This window comes from Nematolebias whitei, chromosome 18, assembly GCF_014905685.2.
Source record: "Nematolebias whitei isolate Nwh7 chromosome 18, NemWhi1, whole genome shotgun sequence".
NCBI lineage: Eukaryota > Metazoa > Chordata > Actinopteri > Cyprinodontiformes > Rivulidae > Nematolebias > Nematolebias whitei.
The window spans coordinates 33,058,637-33,083,267 of NC_056515.1; the positions used below are offsets into that span (position 1 = coordinate 33,058,637).

Here is a 24,631-nt window from a genome sequence, read left to right on the forward strand (position 1 = left end):
TAATTTTCCCAATTACATACATTTGGATTCCCCTTAAAAAAATCTACATTTATGAACAAAAAACTTTCCTAGTAATATTAGGTTATTAATTAAAATATGTATTTTAGAATTCTGAAAATAAGCATCAACTTTTATTATTGTTAAAGTCAGATCTGGCAATTAAATTCTCTGGGCCTGAAGTCAACCCCACAAACTGCTCCAAAAGTCTTGAGTGACACTACAGGTGGAAAAAAAAAAGATCATCTAAATCCTTCAGCTAATAACAGCTAGCCAATGTTCTTTTATTTTATTTTATTTTATCAACATTACAAGCATGTGTCTGCCAGGGGTATATTAACAGGTACATAGGTGATAATATTCAAGTATAAAATAGAACGATTAAAAAAACGTACAGGAGGTAAAAGGAAAAAAAAAGTCTAAAAAGATACAAAACAATCTATTTACAGGCTAAATAGATAAATTTACATAAAGTTGTTCTAGAACTGAAATGGTTTTCGTGGCCCTTTTGTTTTCAAGCCCTTTAGTGGTGGTGCTAGCCAATGTTTTGCTAATTTAAAAAAAAACCGGATGAGTGACGTCAAACCTACAGCTGTTACTGTACTGCGCATGCGCCTTTTGTACCTAGAGAGAGCAGGAGCTGCTGCTTTGTTGTAGCGTCGATGCTGCGACTTTCGGCGAGTTAGCTGCCACTTGCAACATTTTACGTGGACTATTCGCGATGCTTGGCGGACATTAAACACTGTTCACCTATTTTAAGTGAAAAAAGCTGCGCTGTTTTTGCCGGGTGGACGCTCCAGACGACAGTCGGGACCTGTCTTGTATATAAACAAAACGGCTGCGTTTTTAAGGTGGCACGGCTAACGACAGACTCCTGGTTGGTAATTAAGCTAACTCCGTCTTGGTCGCTTTTGTCGGAGATGGAAATACTCGGACAACTGTGTTAGGAGTTAAATTACTCCATTACGTCTCCGTGTGAACATGAGAGAAGAGGACAGTTTGGGGAGCCAGTCCATGGCGAGTGAAAGAGGGGGTGAACGTCCCTGCAGCTGCCCCCACCTGGCGGAGGACAAGAAGGGCGACCTGAGGCCTCCTTGTCATTTGTCCCGGTCTTCATAGGAGCAAAGCGGACTTCTTTTTAAAAATGGAGACGGTGGGGAAATTTGAGTTTAGCCGGAAGGACCTGATCGGACATGGCGCATTTGCTGTCGTATTCAAAGGAAGGCGCCGAGAGGTGATTTCTCACTGTTTACAGTCTAATTTTCTTATACTAAACACATATATAAAGATGAAAATTCATTTGGTTGCATTTGTTACAATATTAGACACGAATTTGCATTTTTATCAGCCATTTTGACGTTTGTTGTCATCGTACGGCCTTAAGAGGCCTGATGGCACAAACAGGATGTTCCTTGAAAAACAGAACATCCCGAAATATCTCTTTAATTGTTGCGAAACATCCTCTAAAAGTATGGATGGCACATCTATGGCTGTCCTGATTTTTATTCCAATGTGTTGTGCCCACCTTAAGTTATTTAAATCCAATATTTAGGCCATAGGACGCCATTGTTTGCCTAAGCGCCATTAAATAAACATGTTGGAACATGTACTAAACTCTGATTGAAAGCATGGAAATTATAAGAGCTATGATTGCACACTAAATATGATGGTCTGCTAACATAAATGCATTAATAAAGACATTTTGCATAAAAAATAAAAAAGCATGGAGCCAGGTTAGATGATTTGTTGTTAAACAGCTGCAATATATATATATATATAATTTGCATTTTTAGGTTGACAACAAATTTGCACCGCGCTAATCAACTTAAATTGTCATGGAAATCCACAAAACAACACAAACATTGCATTGCACGATGTGCTCCTTCCACAGAAAATTGATTTTCCATGCATTTTTGTGAAATGTGTCCTTTCAGAGACATGACTGGGAGGTGGCTGTAAAATGTATAAACAAGAAGAACTTGGCCAAATCTCAGACACTTTTGGGTAAAGAGATCAAAATACTGAAGGTAAGACAGACTTTTCACAGGTGTCTGGTTTGGTTCATGAAGTTTTGGATATCAGCTCTTATGTCTAGTGGGTTGTGGTATGATGGCATGTGTTGTGAAGCTTTTAGTTTCTAAAATTGCTCAGGGTGAAGTTTGATATCTGGATGTGTTGACAGTTTTCTATAACTGAACATGATTATGTTAAAGTGAAAGTCTACAGATTGCCGTGATACCGTAAATAACAGATATATTCTCCAAATATATATTTTTTTCCATGATTTCTGCAGGAACTCAAACATGAGAACATCGTTGCTTTGCTGGACTTTCAGGTATGCAAATCAGAAATGTATTTTACACTATGTTTTTAGGCCTCATTCTTATAACATCTCTTACTGTCTCATGTATTTTGAGTTCTCTTTTGAAAGTAATACTGTTGCGAAACAAAATATTTGTAACCAACTACAAGAAGTTAGCATGTTAGCAGGTGGTTGTACTAACGTCAGCTTAATGTGACAGATCATAACAGTGAAGAATAATTAATCTTGTCTACAGTAGGCACAATTGCTTTAGGACTATGTTTTAAAAAACAATTATAAATAGGGCTTAATATTGGTTAAATGAACCAACTGTTTGACTGATGTTTTAGCTGACTTTAGCAAAAGTAAACTGAGGTTTGTGCCTATACAATAAAAACAAAAATTGTCTGATGTTTACCGTACTTTCCACCGTACGAGTCGCATCAATCCAAATATGTCTAATAAAGTGGAAAAATATAAATAAATAAGTCGCATCTATTATACATCACCGCTGACCACCCAGAAACGTGGGCTGGTGTGCCAAAAATCGATGGCTGCCAAATGGCGGCCGTGGGAACGTGCATGGGAGGACTTTAACAAGATTAACTCTTAAAAACAATTATTTGTTTGCTTGACATTATAGTAAAGGTGTGTCTCAGTTGAACTTTTCCTTAATAAAATGCACTTTAATGGTCAAATAAGCTGCATTTCACCTGGGCGGCGCGGCGAACTGCAGCTGATTTGATGTTTGCTCCAGGAGTTCCGGAGCGAGACGAAGGTGGTTTATATGGCAAGCCAAGTGTCTCATTAATAGCCACTTTTACCTATTAATGAGACACTTGGCTTGCCATATGGCTTGAGGGCCCTCTAGCAGCTACATATGATGTTGTTTAATATATTTCATGTCAGAATGAATTAAATCGTCAGATCTCAACCAAAAATTGGGTTCTAAATATGGAGAGAGGACCGTTTTTAAGTCGCAGGACTTGCAAATGTATGCAAAAAGGTGCAACCTATATGGCAAAAAATACGGTAGGTTCCCACTTGGACAGTTTGAACAGTTGTAATTTTAGACAGTTTTATCACATCATGCAAACAGATTTGAGTTCTTTCGTAAAGCTTTTGTGTGTGTTCCTTTGAGCACAGCCATCACTGCCCGTGTTTACTTTCTGTGAGCAGTCACACCACCCACTTACAATGACCTTTGTCACCGAGGCTTCCTGGGATGTGTAGGGTCAATTATTTTTTTGTCCAGGTATTTCTGCTTGTATTTATTTGTGAACCATGAGCTTATCAGTTTATTTTGGTACAGTCCTGACAGATGCAGACATCTGTGTGGATCTATTTACTCCCTGTCACCCTAGCATTGTTTGGTGACAAATGAGTCCTCAGTCGCAGCAGCGCTGTTGCCTGTAGCCTGTTACTGATTTGAAGCTCGCTGTCTCATCACCTCCTGGGCTGCTGAGACATCATGTCCCTCACGTCCCCACACAGTCTTATCTGAACCCAGCAGGTGTTCCTTTGTTGCTTTTAATCCATTTTTAACACGGCCATCTGATTAAAAATAGAATAATTTGCATTGTTTTACAATATTTTACACATACAATATTTTAGAATTAGGCAAATTTATATTATTTTTGATTCCTTCATGTGTGTTTTTTTCTTTGTAATGTTTATTTTATTTAAAATTTTACGATGAAGTACAAGCAAATATTGTAAAGCTCTGTAGTGAATGCAAATCGGTGCTGGATTTTGAAGATTATTTTACAGAACTCACATTTTTGTTTTAAAGGATTTCATTTATTTATTTATTTTTTTTGGTTTTTGATTTGATCTTTTCATTTTCTCGCCTCCTCTCGTAATAAGCTAAAGTCATGAGTTGTTGCATACAGTGGCAGCTCTAAAACTGCAGTGTTGTTAGGTCATTATCAGTAGCTTGAGAAAGTAAAAAAAAATGCTTGTATAAAATAAGAAATTGACGTTTCTTTGCCATTTACTCAGAATTGCTCCAGTTATCAGGAACAGTGGGTGAGTCAGTGCAAAAGGAGCACCTTCTCTGGGTGCAAGGACAGTCCATGCTGGCCTCTGAGGTTATTGTGGGCTTCTTAGCAGGTTATTCATCCAGACAGCGATACATGTATGGTCAGAAAGCATCTGACACCAAGCCAAACACAGCAGAATCAGCAGGAATTACTTTCATTTTGTTTCATTGCATCCAAAAGGACAGGAAACGAATGTGCAAGTTTTTTTTAGGTGGTCATTTTTCCAGGCAAAGATAAAGTTACAGAAACAGGGTTTGAACAAGATGAGCAAAAGTACCCCACACCCAAGATGGGTGTGGGGACGCTTCAGATTTCATTGTAGCTTTTTGCAGATGATGTGATCCTGTTTGCAAAACTTCCCGCAGTCACTAAAATGGTTTGCAGCAGAGTGTGACACAGCCAAGGAAAATAAAAGTGCCTTTAAATCTAAGGCTACGGTCCTCAACTGGAAACGGGTGGATTGCCACCTCTGGTTTGGGAGCATGAAACTGCCTCAAGTATTTCACGGTTTTGATCATTTCAACAGCGCTGAAGATTGAGAGGCAGATTGGGGCTGCACATGCAGAGACGTAGAAGCGGTACCTGTTGTGGTGAAGAGAGCGGAGTCGGAAGGATGTAACCAGTGGATCTACATTCAAGTCCTTGTATAATGACCTAAAGAATTGTACAATCAAGCGTCCTCTGACGGGTGGGTGGGCTCACCTTTAGAGCTCAGCTATTTGGGATTACCTCATTAGAGTCACTGCTTTTTCACATTGCAGTTGATCTGGTTTGATCAGGAGATCTTGTGAGCACCTTCCTGGTGGGGTTTTAATCATGTCCCATTGGTAGGAGACCTCAGGGCAGCAATAGATCTCACTGGAGAGTTTATCTTATGCCTGACGTGGGAGTGATAGAGGGTGACCCGAGGATCTCTGCTCAGGTTGTTGTGCAGCTTGTCCTGATAAGCAGAAGATGGATAGATGAACTGAAAGTTCACGGGATCAGATCAATGAGGCATCGGAGAAAACTAAACACCATATATTTTGATAATAGCCATTCATTTCAAAATTACTTTGTGTTGAAATCATTCTTCACTTCTACGTTTTTGAATTACTTTACCCTGATTAGCTTCTCAAATGTTTTTTTTTTTTTTTTTTACAATATAAAAGCTCCGTAAGTCTTAGTTAAGGATCACTTCTGATAAACCTTTAGAAACATTTACATAACAGACCTTAGTGCCTAGATTCTCCCTAAATATGTAAATTCAAACGGTCAACCTTTTGTTTGGACCTGACTGGCCGGTTGCAGTCCATCTACATTAAAAAGCTAAAAACAGCCACCGTAGGAAGCCCTGACTCAGCTGAACCACAGACAACAGGCTGGTCTGACCGCTGCTTTCAGACACTGAATGGGGGTCAAAGCGAGAGATGGCTGTCATTCTATAGTGATAATAAGGCTCTTTAAAGTCTGTAATGTATTTTTATTATATTTTCCTCCCAAGGACGGTGTTTCCAAAGGACAGTGGCTGCAGTAAACATTGTTGAAACAATTTCATAAATGTACAACAGCAGCAATTCTGTTGTCTTGGTTTGTAAACGAATAGCTTTCAGTCTTTTCTGTTCATGGTGGAAACAACTTTATGATTTCTCTTATTTGTAGGTTTCCATGAACTCTTGCTGACCTCACTTAACTTGGAAATCACTCGGGGGAGGAATGTTTGTGTAGTGTTGTAGATTGGTTCATGTTTTACTAAAGTGGTGTTTTCAGTGAGACCTACTTTCTAAAGCTTTGATAGGTGTTGGTGTATGTGTGTTTGGGGGGCGGGGTATAGGCCTGTCACAATAAACAATAAATCAATGAATCGGCTTTATCGTTTCTTCGTGTCTCTTTCTACTTAAGACACTGGATGACAAAAGGTGCTCGTCACTGACCTCTCCCTTTCTCTTTAAAATCTGTTTTAACCATCCAATATCACGTTTTTGGATCGTCAAAAGCAGCTAAGATGTGAAGCTAAGCTAACATGCTGACCTCAGGGGAAAAAAAACATGCGTCTTGTGGAAGCTTCAAAATTCATTGTTGAAAGTCGTGCCTTGGTCTAAAAAGTTGTTTTTCTCTGCAAAAAGAGGCTGAGAACTTGTTTACTGATTTTTTTTTTTTTAAATTAAAAGCTTTGTGTGAAAAATGCTATGCTAAAGAGCTCAAACCACACCGAGTGTCCGCCATTTTGAAACCAAAGAGAGACGGCCCATTTCACGTCAAGGGGCCTCCCTCGCATTTTTCTAAAAGAGACACGTTGTTCACTCCCTCACTATCCATCCTTCAGTTCAGTCTTTTACTGCCATCCGGTGGTCAAAAAAAGATACTACACACAAAACATGTCTTCATAAATTAGACAATAATTACTAATTATTGTCAAATTTCAAACAATATTATTGTCTATCTTAATAATTTCTGAGAAAATTAATCGCCCAGCAAAATTTGTTATCGTGACTGGCCTGTGGGGTGTTAGCTCTTTTTATGTCTTACAGATTTCTAAAATCAGATCACTTTGTTCTCGACTGTATATCCACTCAGCCACAAGGGGCGGCTGTGGCTGAGTGGTTGGCGCAGTCCTCCAATGCAAAAGCTGGGGTTCGATTCCACCAGCAGTCACATGCCGAAGTGTCCCTGGGCAAGACACTGAAGTTGAACTCCTCATTGTCTCCGATGTGTGTCCCATCTGTGTATGAATGTGATAAAGCTCTGATTAGTCTTTGTAGAGATCTAGTAGAGTGCTGTATGAATGGGTAAATGAGGCACAGATCGTGGTGTAAAGTGCTTTGTGTATCTTGATCAGATAGAAAGGTGCTATATAAGTACAGTGCATTTACATTTACTATCTATTAAGTTGTTTTCTTTGTTCGTCCATGACTGAGATGTGGTCATGTTCACTCATCTTATTCTCTGTCTTTAGGAAACTGCCAGCTTGGTGTACCTAGTAATGGAGGTAAGCTTGCTGTGATCCCTATTTTTTACTTTTTGCGTTGTTTTGTCTAAACTAGGGCTATTCAACTGGCGGGCTGGGTGACTTTGTTCAATGTTTTTAGGTTCTGTTTGTTGCATTTATGATTCAATGCAATAAAATAAACTAATTTAAAAGGTAACGGATCATTGTAAAACTTGCTTTATTTACATAATGACTTTAATTGCTGGCTGTCCGGCCCCCAAGCTGTTGGCTTTCAGAAACTGTGGCCCACTGAGCAGTTTTGTTGAATAGCCCTGGTCTAAACTCTGTCTCAGCTAAAATTAGCTGGGCCTTCAGGCATCAACGCAATACATGGTTGCCAGATAATAATGGGGGTGCACCGATAAATCAACCAGACGATTTATTGGCCCTGATTTCCTTAATTTTGGGAGATCGTCCGATACGTGAGAAACCGATTTTACCTTTTTTTTTGTAGTTTTAACAATTGTCTAACCGTCATTTATATTTCAGAGCACTACCTCATGGCCAGTTAAAACAAGTTTGTATTGTTTCTAGGATTTTGTTCAAGGGTATGTTTTCCAATAAAATAATATTGGATAATTGAAGGTACATTATGACCGTATAACACCTGACAGTGTCGCTTATAAAACAAAATCGGTATCGGCCAAAATCAGAATTGGCAGGTCAGACTTTTTAGAAATTGGTAATCGACCAGAAAACTGCAATCGGTGCACCCCTAGATAATATTCATATGCTTTTTTTGTTGTTGTTGTGATGGTGCTATTTACTTTAGGAAGAGTTTCAGGAATAATGTGTGCTATTTCACTTATTTGGCCTTTAGATGCTTAGTTTTTTTTTTGTTTTGTTTTTTTTTTTTTTGGGGGGGGGGGGGTTGATAATGCACAACATAAATGTTAGTACTTTTTTATCACCAAGCATTCAACTTATTGCAGTATTGTGCATACGAGTAGTCAGTCCAGCTCCACTGGGTTGTAGTTCCTCTTGCTGGATCATTAAACACAGGTATCATGTTGTTTCTGTCTTCTTCTTCTTTTTGGCTAAGTTGATCTGTTTGTGTTGTGAGAATACAATACATGCAGCAAAACCTGGTTAAACACAACTCAGACATAACAGTTTCCATGCTGCAGTGTTTGGATACACCGTGTAACAGAACTGACTGTAAGCTTTCAGTTTAATCTTTAATGTTTTTGCTTTTAAGAGTCTTAAACTGTCATACATGGCTTCTTTTTATAATTCTGTTTGGGTGGTAAAGAAGATGACTTTACAGGCAGCTGCTTGTCGCACTTAATGTTTTCAGGTTCATTCATATTAATGCTTAGAGTGGAAATGTGGATGTAAATCTGCTAGCACGTCACTTTTAAGCAAATCACTCCTGTTAGTGTTGTGTCTCGTGGTTTCATGTTGTTCCTTTTTAACTCTCCCATCCCGTCTTCTTTTTTTTGAATCTCAGTATTGCAATGGCGGTGATCTTGCTGACTACTTACACTGTGAGTGCAATGGTTCATCTACTACTAATCAATCTGTATCACATATTTACCAGTAGTGCATTAAAGTTTATGATTGTTTTGATGTTTTTTCTTTTATTTTTTCTGCAGCCAAAGGCACATTGAGTGAGGACACTATTCGAGTGTTCCTGCAGCAGATCGCAGGGGCCATGAGGGTCCTACAGACCAAAGGAATAATCCACCGGGACCTCAAACCCCAAAACATTCTGCTCTCCTACCCACCAGGGCGCAAATCTCACTCCAACAACACCTGCATCAAGATCGGTAGGTTAACAAGATAGTCTGACTTTATGAAGAGAAGCTTGTCTCTTCTGAGATATCCTTTGACATTTTCTTTTTTAAAAAAAGTTATAAAACGATGTTCTCTGATTTAATTCAGACAACACGGTTCCACTTCATAGTTTAAACATTCACATTTTCGTCCCGCAATTTTCAAGCTATTTCAACAAATCAAATATAAATGTTCAGCTCTATCAGGACAATGATGCTTGGACATTTGGTATTGGTGCAACTTTAGCTTTTTGAAATGTTTAGCCTTTTCTGCCATTTTTCCTCATAGAAAATGAATTGAGCTCATTTTTCATCCTTCATATCTTTACATCTGTTTACAACCTTTTACTGCTCCTTTCACAGTTTGTTCAGCTTCTCTCAGCTTCCTTGTTCAAATTTAAACTTTTTTTCAGCTACTTTCAGCTAATTTAATCAGTTTTTCTTGTGCTCTTTTTAGCTTCTTTGTGCTAAATACATTTGTTGTGCTTCTTCTAACTTATTTCTTCTAATTTCTACTTGTTATGCTCATTTCAGCTCATTTCTGCAAGTTTCTGCTTTTTCTGCTATTTCAACTACTATTTAGTTGTTTTTCAGCTAATTTTAGCTTTTTCAGCTAATTTCACGTTTCGCACTCATTTACATTTTTTTCAACCTAATTCAGCAACAATTTGCTCTCTCCACTTAAGCTTCTTTCTGCTTTTTTAGCTAATTTCCTAATTTTTTTTGGCTTATTTCTACTTATTTAAACCTAATTCATTACATATGTTCTTTCTGCTTTCTTCTGCAAACTTAGCCTTGTTCTTTCATTTCAGCTACCGGTACATTTCAGCATGTTTTTAGCTAATTTCAGCTGTTTTTCAGCAAGTTCTTCAACAATAAGCCTCCACGTGGTATTTTTGCAGGAAATGTAGTTTCTCTAGTTTTTACTTGAAATACTCGTCCCTTCTGGTTTGATGATTCTTGCAATCTAAAAGATCACAAACTAAAGAGATCACCATTGTGAAAGAGTCACAACTGAGTAGTTTTCTTTACGTTCAGTAACTCTTCTTATTCTTAATTCTACCAGTATTCCTTTTCCCCTCTCTAAAGATTTACTGCTTGGCATGAATTTAATCTGAGACAGCCTTATAATCCCCATGAGTTGAGGAAAGTCTCTTCAGTCACGCTCGGAGACACGAACGGCACAGCAGCTTTACACAACGTACTTAAACTGACTCGGGTTTCTAAAACTACCTTTGACTTGTTTATGGTTTTCGAAATGAATTGTTGAAAGAAAAATCAGTAAAATTCTAGTGAGTTTGCATCGTCACCAAAACAGTTCATCCTAGTGAAGATATCACTTTTTATTGCTGGAGCATTTTAACATGTTATTAGTTTTAGACCCGACAGGTGGAAGTGTCCTCAGAGTACAATTAATTCTTCAGAACTCTTCATATTTTGAAACCATTAGATTTTTTTAAAGTTCAGTTTTTCTTAAGAAGATTCAGTTTTTCCACCTTCTCATCTTATGTATTCCTCTCTTTACAGCGGACTTTGGCTTTGCCAGGTACCTTCAGAACAACATGATGGCGGCTACACTCTGTGGCTCCCCCATGTACATGGTAAATACTTTTTGTAAGATTGTATATATATATAGGAAGATTATATTAGCTTCAGGTTTTTATTAAGAATGTAAAGTCATGCAGTCATCCATATAAAAATGTGTTTGGTTGAAAAATACCCTGCCTCGATGACTTTATTGTGTAAAAGCAATTTATAAAATGCTGAATGCCAGTAAAAATGTTAAAGTAATTATCATGTGGTTCTGTTTGACTCTTTTATTTTATTTTATATTTCTCAACAGGCTCCTGAAGTCATTATGTCCCAGAACTATGACGCTAAGGCTGACTTGTGGAGTATAGGAACTATAGTGTTTCAGTGTCTGACAGGAAAAGCTCCTTTTCAGGTGAACACACACATTATCAAAAATGGCCAAAAATAAGGGTTGATCATAGAAAATGAAGTTGTTTTGCTCATTTTTATTGACCGTAATTATGGTCCATGATAGAAAAGTTTATTTTTTTTTCTATTTGAATGTTCTGCAACTTGATAAATACATCGTCTCCCCTCTCTGGCAGTTACAGTGCTGCGCCACTTCCTCCTTACTATGTTACTCATCACCTAAGATAAGATAATGAAATGTTACTGTTCAAATAACATGAAGTGGACATTTGTTTCTGGCAACACAGACACAACTGGACACATTAAACAAATAAGGAAATGCAAAACAGATATCTGTAATACTGCAGCTTTGGGCTTCTATGTCCGAATCATTTGAAGATCAAGGAAGTTCCCACTGGATGTGAACTGAACATGTGAAATGGATACTTAGTGAGATTTTTATTTTATTTTATTGTGCTTCGTGTGCATGTTCCATAGAAATAACTGCCCATCTAAACTTGTTAAAAAGCAGCAGTTTTTGAATAAGAAACGTTGCTTCTTCCTAATTAAATGTTACGCCTCAAAAATGCAACGTCAAGATAGCGGGGAACAGATCAGTGTTGTTATAGTTATAATATTGGTTCTGTTTTCCACCTTTATCTTTAGGCCAGCAGTCCTCAGGACCTCCGGCTGTTTTATGAGAAAAACAAGAATCTCAGCCCCAAGTAAGGACATAAAGTTTAAGATACGACGTTGACATGAAATGCCATAGTTATGTTTTTGTTTTGTTTTTCCACTGGTGTTTGTTTTTGTTTGTAAGATTGTATTTCTTTTGAAAGTGAATCCGCCAAAAATCAATTGTGCTTAAAAACATAATTTTTTGCTGTGTCACAACAGAACAGATGCTGCAGGAAATTAAAGCTAACCTTGAAGTTTTTTAACTACTGTGTTATAAAATATGCAGGATGACTGAGATCATTTAGTTAAATTTGTTTTAATAGTTGTATGGATGAAGTACCTGAATATGTATGACTTTAGAGTCCTGCAGATGCAGCTAAAAGTTTTCTCTATTTGTTTTCAGTATTCCTAGAGAAACGTCGAACCATCTGAGGCAACTGCTGCTGGGTCTGCTGCAGCGCAACCCCAAGGACAGGATGGAGTTCGGTCAGTCGAGCAATTGATCAAACTGTTATATGAATGTACTTCATTTACAGTAATCATTTTTTTCCTTTTTGCCTAGTTTTTAAATGTCTGTTTTCAGTTTATCTTATCAACTTGTTTCCCTCTCTGCCTTTGTTAGATGAGTTTTTTTCTCATCCATTCCTGGATGCCAGCTCGTCCATGAAAAAGAGTAAGTCAGAAGTTACGTGTGCGATATCTTTAAGCACTGAGCGATTTGTTTATTTTCCACAATGAAAACCACTAACTTAGTGGTAACTGAACATACTTAAAAGTTAGTATAATTTGTAAAAGGTTAAACGTTTTATTATTTAAACTAAGGATGCACAATATTATCGGCAATGTATCGTATCGGCCGATATTAGCGATAAAGTTAAATATCGGACATCAGCCATTCCATCAAAGTAACTCAGCGATATAAAATGCATATATTTATAAGGAACTGTTTTGACAACTCAGTTACAAGGATGCCTGCAGCGCCAGCACAACGTTATGACGTCACGTGCACCTACCTGCTCTGATCACGGCGGGAGAGGAAGAAGTGAAAATGTCGGCGGTGTGGAAGTTTTTTAAAGTGTCGGAAACTGGTAGCAGAACTGCTATTTCCAATGATTTCTCAGCGTCGATGCGAGGAGCGAAAACAAAGTCTTACAACTCTTCGAACCTATCTCCAGACGTGTTGGAGAGTAAATGTCATTAATAAATTTGACATTAAACATAATCCAAGTTGAAGTGTTGCATCATTTTCAACCCCCTTTTTGGCATCTGCATTTGATAGCAGGTCAAATTGACAGACCATGCAGTATTTTAGTTGCACAGCAGAGAAAGCTATGTAGTCTATGTAAGTAGGTCTAGGGGGAAAAAAATATCTATCAGTTGTCGGCCAAATAAGTTTAACATATTGGCATATCAGTTGTCGGCCAAAAATCCAATGTTGTGCATCCCTAATTTAAACTGTTTCGTTTTGTGACAGCCACCCCCACAGTGACCATGACCTGTTTGCCCAGCTCTGCATCTGCCAGCTCCTGTAGCAGCTCGTCCACCTCTCACCTTGCCTCACCGCCGGTTTGTGTTCAGTATTTCTGTTCTTTGGACATTTGCTCCTCGTGCGTGAGGCTGATTGTTTCAGACTTTCTCGTCTGCTTCTTTTGTTTACATGCTACTTCCTTTATTTCTTTCACTACAGCAGTCTCTTGGTGAGACTCACCATCTGCGGGTCAAGGTTCCGGCCTCCCCGACCCAGGAGGTCACCGGTTTTCTCCTAAAGGACTCGTCTGGAGCGGGCGGCAGCAGCAAGAATTCGTCCTCTTGTGACATGGATGATTTTGTCATGGTGCCTGCTCATTTTATGAGTGAGGAAACTTCTATAAAATCCCTATTAAAACATCAAACCGAGCTGTGTTTTGTTCTAAAAAAAATTGCAGTAAATGTGTACTTGTCAATGTGATAATTTTAATATGGTTTTGGAAAATACAGTATCTTGTTTACACTTCTGTAATTGTTCCATTTGTTTATATTCTTGAATTTTCAGCGGGTGAGCTGACATGTGAGAGTAAAGTGCTGCAGGACAGCTTGATGAACAGCGGGTGAGAACCACAAACTATAGTTTTTCATTTGTTGTCAGCCCTGCCAATGGAAGAGCAACAATATTTTACCTGTGTTTGCATGTTTATTTGCTTGTGCCATTCGCAAAATGTATCTTTAATAACTAAAAAGAAAGTAATGTTTGGGTTGACATTTATAACTTTTGGAGAGAAGTCGGGCGCCACAGCAACGCAATCTTGGCAAACACAAATACGACAATAACGTGTTAGTAAAATTACTCATGAACTACTGGATGGATTTTATTACCACTTTCAGAAAATAATCAACACATCTACAGATGAATAACTTTTGGATTCGATCCAATACAAGATGGCTACCACAGCTAAATGACCTTAGTAAACACAAAAGTGGCTACAGCTCAGCCAGTAAAAAACAGAAAGTCGAGCTGAAGTTTGGTGTGGTAGTAGCTAAGCATCATCCCCAACACATACTCCAAGCTTTCTGCTTAAAACACCAGCTTTAACTGGTGTCTACCCTGTTTGTCCTTAAGCAAACTATCTCATGACTGAATAGATTTCACTTCCTGGTAAACTCCTAGAAATTGGCTTATCAGACCAATTCAAGATGGCCACTTTAAGTAAATGACTTTAGCTCTCACAAAATTGATTATATCTGTCAGTTTTACATACACTGAGCTAAAATGTTATGTGATAATAGCTGACAGTCCTGCAAGATCATGAGCGGTATCGCAGTATTTGTGTACAACAATGTTTAGTTTAAAACGCTGACATTAAAGGCTGTGCTGATGCTGGTCCTTCTGTTGAACCATTTTTCCCCCCCAGTGTTTTATTTGTATTTTTTTAATACTTCCGCTGTTTATAACTTCATTATGTTAAAGCATGAACATCCACACTCAACTTATTTAAGATTTGATTTAGATTTTTTTTTTTTTTCTGCTTTTATTAGCTCTCTCTTGGCTTCTTCTGGTAACCTAGCCAAAACACCACCGCACTCTCCTTCCTTCAGTGGGTCTCCAAGTTTAGTCAGGTAACAGTACAGAGCTGACGTTTGGCTGCTGTGCTCCATGGTGAGCTGTTTACATCTGATAAAATAGATCAAATTATCAAAGAAGGTTTATGAAGTTTTTTGTTTTAAGTGCAAAGCAGCTTCAATCTAAACATTAACCTGAAATACATTGACCGCTGTAATGTCACATTTTGTATTACGTAGGTTTGAAACCAAGGTTTAGAATGAGTCTTTATTTATCATATTTTAACCACAAACAGAGTGTATTGTTGCTCTTAAAATGGTTAAAGTTTTAATGAAATAGTCCATGTATGGAATTGCACTAAACATAATTTCTCCTGTATTTTCTGCCTTTTTGTCTCAACATTTTTCTCCTTTCTTTACCGTTTTCAGGCCCATGGAGGTCCTGGGAAGTAATTATTGTGGTAACTATGGAAACCATGGTCACTCATTGCCTATCCCGGTGCCAACTCAGGTCCAGAACTACCAACGCTTGGAGCAGAACCTCCAGTCAACCAAACAGGATGGCTCACCACGGTGTGTATCTAACATTTAAAGTACTTATACTTGTTAGTCACGCTGCTGCTGTAGTGGTTTAAATTTCTTGATTTGAACTGGTGATCCATGATCTTCTCGTTTTCAGGTTGTCAACACCGGTGCGTCGTTGCAGCAGCGGGAGTTTGCCGGGCTTTAGACCTGGACCTTCACCCCCCTGGCAGATTACAGTCCCCACCTCCCGCAGGCTCTCCCTGGGCGGTACCAGGACGTTCCAACTCTCTCCTCAAGGTGCTTAAGATATTACCTTTCAAAAAAACTTTTAAAGTTTTTTTTTTTTTTTTTTTTTTTTATCTTTTGAAAAGGATTAGAAATTTTCAAATACGTTATATAGGGTATATAAGGGTATATTTGTACACAAGTTTGTATTGTAAGCTAGCAACGCGCAGCTAAAAAGCTCAGTTTCTCTCAGGCTTAACTGAAAACTGTCGGTACAATCAATGCACAACAGACGTGTCTCCACCCCGACAAAAAGTCACAGGAAAGATGAGCGCCAACCAAAAACAATTTCAAAATATTTGACAATTGCATCTAATTGGATTTAGCATTTTTTAATGATTAATGCTGCATGTATCATTGTTACACAGTTGTGAAAATTTTAGCAAAAGTTGTCAATTTTACTACCTGCTGCTAACTTTGTTTAAAAAAAAAAAAAAAGTTTTTTTTTTTTTTGGGGGGGGGGGTTGTTAAAAAAAATAGAACAAATTTGACCACATGCCGGCCCACTTTATTTTGCAGTTCCGCAACATGCTGAACCAAAGCCGACGTCTCAGCCGCACTCACAGGTGTCAAGTCTGGGCTCACGGCTCCACAGTGCCCCCTGCCTGTTGGAGTGTGCGAATGGCGGCGGCAGGCAGAAAATCAAGAAGCAGCACTCGGACCCTGTGAATGTCCCGTCAGCGGGGCTGATGACTGTCCGTCCCCTACACTCTTCCCCCAGACTCAGTGATTTGATGCAGCGTAACCCCCTTCCTACGATCCTGGGCTCACCCTCCAGAGTGAGTGAAATATTTGCTTTTGACTCGATCAGGTTAAGATGCACAAACTTTGACTGGATTTTTCTCTCTCTCTCCTCAGGCCATAGCGCCATTTGACTTTCCTAAACCCCCAAGCTCTCCAAACCTCGTTAATTACCTGACACAGAAAAACGTGGTCATTGGCTCGCCTTGCAGCAGGACTGCCCCAGGAGAGCTAAGAGACTTTGGGCAGCAAGTCATGAACACTGCTCACTGCATCCATAGACTGAATGAGGATGGCGGGAGCTTTGGAAGGTTAGGTTCTTGTATTTATTATTCGTTTTTTCTACTGACCTTAATATCTAGTGCGACTTGTTTGGACAAATGAGCCTAAACTAGTTCAATCCCCTTTTATTTGTACAAGAAAGTGCATTGCGCAAGACTTTAAAGTATTTTTTTGTAGTTTGTTTTACATTTTCTAGGAAAGTTTTTGCAATACATTTGCATGAGTCAGTTTTTCTAATTTAATTTTTAGACATGAGTAAATGTTATACAGTAGAATTAAAAACGTAAAAGCTGTTACTAAAACTGCGTATTTCAAAACCCGTTCTTTCGTCTGTTTTGACGCAGGTCGCAGAGTGCCGGTCGTCTGTCTGACATGCTGTTAATGGCGGCATTTGGAGTTGGCGGACACACCGGAGAGCGAGGCAGCATGGAGAACCTGGCCTCTGATAAAGCCATAGACATAACAGGTTTGTTTGTCCCGCAGTAAAAATAAACAGAACCTTGTAGCTTTTAATTAGTCTCTTTTCCTGTAGCATTTGGTGAGTTTACTGCAACTGGGCCAAAGAGACAGAATCACAGCACTTTCATAGGTTTTTACGCTCTCCCTAAATTCCTCCAACAGGAAATTGAGACGTAGCGTAGCTCCTCAACCTGTAATTTTTGAAGCCAGAACACTCCCAAACCAACAATATTAATTAAAAGTGAGAACAAAGGCTAAATTAAAAATAGTTTGTTAGTTCGAAGGAGAAAAGTTTGTGTTTTTAGTTCTAAAAATAAAGTTAAAGTTCACAAACATTGAAATATTTAGCAGATGAGTGGAAGAAATGACCATTAACTTTTGTGAATGAAGCATTTTTTAATAGATTTTTTTCAACATTTGCTGCTTTCTTTTCACAGAATCTAGCTCGAGTGTAAAGGCTGGTTTGTTTTTTTCCTGTAACATTTCAGAAAAATATTAAAAAGTTGATTCCATGCTACTTTTAGATATTTAATGTTTTTAAAGGACACAACGTCACTTTAAACTCCAACAAATGCTACATTTCATACATTTTGTTGAGACGTCAAAATACCATCACTTCTGTTTTAAGCTACAGTTAGGTATTTCATCCACAGCTAAATAAAAATATAAGAAGAACATTTAAATAAAATTTTAAAAAAAATATATATATATGTAGTAAATTGCTTGTTTTTCTGTTTCTTAGGTGCCCGTAGTGATGGCGGAGGCTTTGCACCTGGTTCTTGCAGCCCAGCCCAGGTGGTTTTCACTGTTGGCTCTCCACCAAGTGGCTGCACCCCACCTCAATGCTCCCGACAGCGGAAATACTCAGGTATCAATGTAAAAAAAATATGTTGGTGTGATTATACAGATGAAGAAGTCTCCAAATCCTTTCTGATGATAATTTCTCCATCAGATGAATATCAGTTTATACACACAAATTATATAGGCTGCAACACTTAACACTTAATATTTTCTTATTATATCTTGATGTATAAATTATTTTATAGAATCAAAGCAGCACATGATGACAAAGTTGCCATTTAATGCTTTGTCTGTGTATTTGTCTATATTTGATGGTTTACTGTTATTTTGCAGTAGAAATAAGAATTTCTTTGTCGTATTTCTGCTCTTTTCCTGGCTCAAGCAGGCTCCTTTAATTCAGGCAGTCCTGCAGGCTCCTTAACCAGTCGCTACCCTCAGACTGGCCCCTATCTGGAAGGCTTTGAGACACCACCCAGTCCTCGGTACAGTTTCACTGATCCCATCACAGCCAACATGGGGGGTCCTGTGACCTTTGAGGCCCCTGAGCTACCTGAGGAGACTCTGATGGAGGTGAGGAGCAGGCTCTGTTTATTGTTTTGTCCCCATCAGTGCAGGCTCTTGGTAAACTTGCCTTCTTGTTTCCCTCTTCTTTCTTGTCTGCTTTTGTCGGAGTGCAGCAGGAACACACAGAAATGGTGCAGAGCTTGCGTTTCACCTTGGATTTTACCTACTGTCTGATGGAGGTGGCTGCGGCCCGCGGTGCTGTGGTGGCAGGGCGACAGGGAGACGTCTCTCATCTTTCTTTCCTTCAGCATCAGAGCCTGGTGGCAGATCAGATAAGCTCTCTGAGCCGCGAGTGGAGGTAAATTCAACTACATTCTCTATTCATATACATTTGACAGCAAAAAGTTTTAATGTAGTTGGGATTTAGTTGATGTTTAAATACAATTCCTGTTGTGTGATTTTCTAAAAAAAATATAAATAAATATTCTAATATGTTCTGCTGATTTTAAGACACTTTAATGTTAATTATAGTATCAAATCATACACAGTTTGGTAGTTTTTTACTTGAATGTATCTTTGATGCAGAACATAAATCATACAAGCTGAATTTTAAGGGTGTCCAGTCCTGGTCTTCAAGGGCTACTATCCTGCATGTTTTAAATGTTTCTCTGCCTCAACACACCTGGTTTGAATCAATGGGTGATTAACAGGCTTCTGCAGACCATGACGAGGTAATTCACCCATTGAATCCAGTGTATTGGAGCAGAGAAACCAGTAAAACATGCAGATAGTGGCCCTCGAGGACCAGGATTGGACCCTGCTGGGAACGCCTCTGTTACATTTTGTTTGTTTGCAGCAGTGAGTTTTCTTTATTTAAATATAATCTTCAGCTAAAGAATATTTTGCATTTGTGCGAGGAGCAGTGACGGAGCAGTGACGATGAGAAAATTGAAAATGAATAAAAACGCTGTAATTCAATAAGATATTTATCCCGCCTCGATCCCCACCATGCTGCAGCTTGTTGTTGTGTTCATGGTTTTATGTTTTGTGTACCACACGCAAGATGTTTAAGTTTTGTTTCTTTTGCTGAATTAAATTTGAAATGTAATTTATCTTGTGTGTTTTTGTCTCTAGTCATGCAGAACAGCTGGTGCTGTACCTTAAAACTGCAGAACTCTTGTCTTCTGCCTTACACACAGCCATGGAGCGAGTGAAACTGGGCAAACTCTACCCCTCTGCTACGGTGAAGCAAGGTGTGAGCCTTTTTCACGCGCCAAGCAGGAACATCATTTAAACGTGTATAATTAAGAGTATTATTCAAAAGCATAAACTTCTGTTTTTATTTCCCAGTTGTGAGACGGCTGAATGAGCTGTACAAGTCCTGTGTGGCATCCTGTCGCTCGCTCAGCACCCGTCTGGAGCATTTCTTCAGCAGAAAGCACCGTCTAATGGACCAAATCACCTCCATCACAGCTGAGCGGCTGCTCTTCAGCCACACTGTGCAAATGGTAAACTAAATAAATGGTACACAGGTTGTGTACGTATATAAGTACTGTAAATAATAATTAGGCATTTGATATGCCATGAAAAAAATATATACTGTATTTTCGCCCTATATGTTGTGTTTGTTTTTTTGTATAATGTGCATGCCCTGCGACTTATAGGCCAAAACGACATATTTATGGATTTTTTTCCCATATTTATAAACCAATTTTGGCTGAGATATGACCATTTTCATTCATTCTGATTTAAAGTATTGAACACTACCATTTTCAGCCGCTAGATGGCACCAGAGTAGTATGGCATGCTGTTGTATCATGTAATAAGTAAAATTGGCAATAATTACAAATTCAAATAAATTCAAGACAAAAACAACTGGACTTTATTCATTATACTTTATTCTTTGTTTTTGTCTTGAACGTTTTTGAATTTACCATATCCTGGATGATTGAGAATCTTCACCAGCTATTAATGACACAATCGGGTTGCCATAGCCTGCCACCTCGTTCTGCTCGCTGCTTGGAGCAACCGTCAAATCGGCTTCATTTCACTGCACCGCCCCGACTAAATTCAGCGAATTTGACCATTAAAGTGCATTTATTAAGTAAAAGTTCAACTGAGACACAATTTACTATAATTTTGAACAAACAAATAATTATTTTAGGTGCTTATCTTGTTAATTTTCGAAGAAATGCGCAGCATTCCTCCTTCCTGATCTCCTCCCTGTCTGCGCGCTCCCGGAGCACCGAGACAGCGAATACGTTTGAAATGCAGCTGATTTGATCGTTAAAGTCGTTTTATTAATTAATGATTGAGACACACCTTTACTATAAAGTTGAGCAAACAAATAATTGTTTTAGATGTTTATCTTGTTAAATTTCGAAGAAATGAACAGCGACTTGTCCCTCTACTTGTGCCCGCTTCTGCGAATCGGGTTTTCAAATGCAGCTGATTTGACCGTCAAAGTGCATTTATTAAGCAAAAGTTAGACTGAGGCACACCTTTGCTATAATTTTGAGCAAACTAATAATTGTTTTTCGGTGCTTATCTTGTTAAATTCTTGTTAAAGTCCTCCTTTGCACGCCCCAGCGGCCGCCGTTTGGCAGCAATTGGTTTTTGGCACAGCACTGGCCCACATTTGCAGGTTGTCAGCGGTGACGTGTAATAGATGCAAAATATTTATGGATTTTTCCACTTTATTAGAAATATTTGGACAGAGGCGACTTATAGGAGCGACATTTACGGTGGAAAATACGGTAGTCTGTTGTAAGTAATAACCATCTAGTAGTTGATTTGATATTTTGCTAACAGAACTTCAGTCAGTCAGCTGGTGCTCAGAGTATAAGTTGGGGATCAGTCTTAGCTTAAAAAATACTAAATTTGACCTGAGTGGCCGTAAAAATGACCCAACTTTTAGCTTCTTTGTGCTTGCCAAGACTGCTTTGTTCTAGCAGCCGTCTTGAATCAGGTTGACTCCAAACATCAAATGTTTTTAACCGAACTAATCTTTCAGAAAGTTTCTTTAAAACCTCTTCAATGATTTGTGAGATACTTTTGCTAACAGGACAGAAGTGAACCTTCAGCTCAACATTGACTTGGATCTTGCTGTTTTTGACCGCAGGTTCAGGCTGCTGCGTTGGATGAGATGTTCCACCAGGGGGAAGCATCAATCCTGCGCTATCACAAAGCGCTGCTGCTGATGGAGGGCCTGTCCCTGCTTCTCACAGAGCAGGACGACATCCTTACCGTTAGCAAATGTTAGTATACTTAGCTTTGAAACTCACCATCATTAATGGTCTCAGAGCTAAAATTCTCGTGTGTGCTTTAAAGAAAAATTAAAGATTTTAGAACAGATTTTTGCAGAAATAAAAATATCAAATTGTTTATTTTCTTTGTCTTTTCTGTCTCTGCAGGTAAGGAGTGCATCGAGCGCCGCCTCACGGCTCTGCAGTCAGGCCTCTGCGTTTGAGTCCCAACACCACATGATGTCATCCATTTACACCTACTAACTAAATAGAACTCCACACACATTTCATGGTTTCACAAAGGCTTTCGTCTTTCGCAAGAAAACCACAAGGCTCAAGTTTACACAGAAACTTGAGGGTTTGTGTTGTGCATATTTCTGAAGCTCGTTAGCGTTGAACTGCAGTAGAAACTTCCTGATTACTAAAGTCACACCAGAGTTGGACACGAAGATGACTTTGCTGATGGCTCTGAAAGACGACAAGAAGACCACCCCCACCCGACCCCCCACTAACGTAGGCGGAACACAAACAGGAGCAGTTGTTGCCAAGTAGTCACATTCCTTCTCATGCTACTTATCTAGCATAAACACAAAGCTTTTTAAGATCGACTAATATTCATGTGACATGCAGTTACACAAAGTTTGATCTTTTACACAAGCTGGAAGAAAACTGGTATTTGCTGCACATGTAGTGATATTAGCTATAGAGGACTGGATGTGTCCAAATATCCTCATATGTTTGTGTATTTTACACGTTTTCTTATTTTTCTTGGTTTTATTCTAATCGTTTCCTGCAGCAGGAGTGCGTAGTAGCACTGTAACAAAACTGTTGCCTTAAAACAAAAAAAAAAGAATCCCCAAATGTTTTGTTTTATTAAAATTTCACCGTCTGTATCATGCTGGTTTAAGGAAAGAAAAAGCGACACTTGACTGATTGCTCTCACCTGTTATTGACACTATGTGGTTTGAAAGGATGAAGTTTAATTACCGTATTTTTCGGACTATAATACGCACCGAATTATAAGGCTTTGAGAAAATGAAATGATTTTAAGTGCGCCTTATAGTTCGACAAATACGATACTTTTTTTTTTTTTTTTTTATGGTCTTGAGCAGAAAGAAGGTGTCCTGCAAACACTCAAAACATCCAATGCAACTTAAAACCTTTTCTGTAGCTTTTATGTGAAAATAAAAGGACGACTTTTTAATAAGTTCACGTTATTAAAAAAAATAATAAATACTACAAAAACCTGGGATGTGTTCGTGTGGCACACAAGCTTCCGGACTGCTGGTAATTCCTACAAAACGATTCCATATTTTGTATTTTATCCGTCAAATCGTCATTGTTTAGCAGGTATAATCAAATCTGAATGTAAAGCTATTAGGAGAGCAGAGCTGTTGGACTGAATGTCACGTGACTAACATTTAGGCTGATCTTCGAGCTGAATGTTTTTGCACTGTCCCGAGTACTGTAAAGAAAGGGGAACATGATAAAGACATCCAGTTTTTGTTGCCGTGCTCATTTAGAAACGTCTGCTTACTCATTTTAGCGCCATTTTAGTTGTATTTACTGTCAAAAAGTAAACTATTCCTGATGTACGAGCGTTGAAGGAGTGGCTATAAGCTATTTGAAAGAATAAATAGGAGAAGAAAATGTATTTACACTGAAGAATACATATATATTTGCAGTGTTTGTGCTTAATTTCCGATTTGATGTTGGGCAGGATTTTGAAATGCTTCTCAGTTTGGATTGCGAGTTTTAAAATGTTTATTCTACCTACATTTTTTGTATCGATGTTTGCCATCCCAGATAAAAAAAAAAAAAAATTACTAATATTTTGGGTCAACTGGACATTTTATCTTCTGCAAGAGTTGTCTGCTCACATGCATGTGTGAAGTGTTGTGTGTGTTAATGGGTGGCGGGATGCGTCAAGCACATGTTTCGTTGCATATCTCTGTAAGAAGATGTGAATACTTTGACCCGAGTGAGAAACTGAAGCATCCTAAATTGTTTCACCTAAAAAGTCATTCCCGCATCTTTTTTTTTTTTCCTCCCTTTTTTAAGATGTAACATAAGCAAATATTTTATAAAATATTGAGGTGTGGTTTTGTCTGAAGGGGGGTTAAAATGAAGCCCTTCCAGTAGCACCATCAGCAGGACGGACTGGAGAGAAGTTTGCTCAAAAGGTGTTTATTTGATTTGTTGCCTTTTTGAGTTTTGTCTGAAAAATTGCGCTGTGTGCGTGTGTTAAAGTGTACATTCCTACTTATGGTTCCCCCACAGGATCTCTGTCTTTACACTCGCTGCTTTGTTCAGTGAGACTGTCTCCAAAGAAGCAGGTGACAGAAGAACTGATGCATGTGTCACTTTTTTTTATTATGATAGTACCACACAATCATTGCTGTCTGACATCATTGGAAGGAGTCATAAGAACCATTATATAACCAAATGTGTTTGACACTCGTGTTGATTTGATGAACATTGTTTGAATTGGTCGGTTTTTTTTTTTGTGCGTTTTATAACATACTGCAATGTTTTAATTTTCCATTTGCCTAAATCTGTTGGTTTATTATTGCAAGTTAAGTTATTGTGTGTTCTGCAATGCAGACTCGGAGAGACGCCACCTGGACTTTCCAAAAACTGCTTTGAGCTCGATCTTCCACCTTTTCTCCTACTGTCGCAAAAGCAGTTTTCAAATCCCTAACAGACTCACTCTCTCAATATCCCTGCGTGTGATGTAACCTTTACTCTTTAGAAGCTGCATCATGAATAAAGTGGAAGGAAAGGTCACTTGACTACAAAAAGTGCTGTGTTTTCTTAAATGTCACCTCATTTATGCAGAAATTTTGTTTTACACAAAGGGAAAGTACTGCACATTTCTTCAGAATCAGTTGAATTTTTTCACCCTATTCACCACTTCTCCATTTCACACACATTTGCACCAACCTGTCCTGGTTAGCAGTATGGTATTCATGTAATTTTAAGAATGTTGAACAATGTGTAGCGTGTAAAATCATCCTTTTGCAGTATTTTCCAAAAAGAGGGAACAACTGAGTAATAAACCATTTTTCGTA

General features: G+C 38.5%; 1 protein-coding gene across 1 annotated transcript; it reads left to right on the forward strand.

The window, feature by feature from the left end:
* The first annotated feature begins 853 nt into the window (after nucleotides 1–853).
* On the forward strand, nucleotides 854–24,361 carry ulk1b (unc-51 like autophagy activating kinase 1). The gene is made up of 27 exons (XM_037692402.1): nucleotides 854–1,231; nucleotides 1,932–2,024; nucleotides 2,291–2,332; nucleotides 7,277–7,309; nucleotides 8,760–8,796; nucleotides 8,905–9,078; nucleotides 10,612–10,685; nucleotides 10,928–11,029; nucleotides 11,671–11,729; nucleotides 12,086–12,168; nucleotides 12,305–12,355; nucleotides 13,157–13,248; nucleotides 13,370–13,535; nucleotides 13,715–13,769; nucleotides 14,695–14,775; nucleotides 15,148–15,291; nucleotides 15,398–15,540; nucleotides 16,048–16,307; nucleotides 16,387–16,580; nucleotides 16,896–17,033; nucleotides 17,763–17,878; nucleotides 18,197–18,381; nucleotides 18,489–18,673; nucleotides 19,450–19,568; nucleotides 19,666–19,823; nucleotides 21,437–21,572; nucleotides 21,729–24,361. Exons 1-27 carry the CDS (start codon nucleotides 1,142–1,144, stop codon nucleotides 21,782–21,784), a joined length of 3,066 nt encoding a protein of 1,021 aa, XP_037548330.1. The 5' UTR covers nucleotides 854–1,141; the 3' UTR covers nucleotides 21,785–24,361.
* The last annotated feature ends 270 nt before the right edge of the window (nucleotides 24,362–24,631 follow it).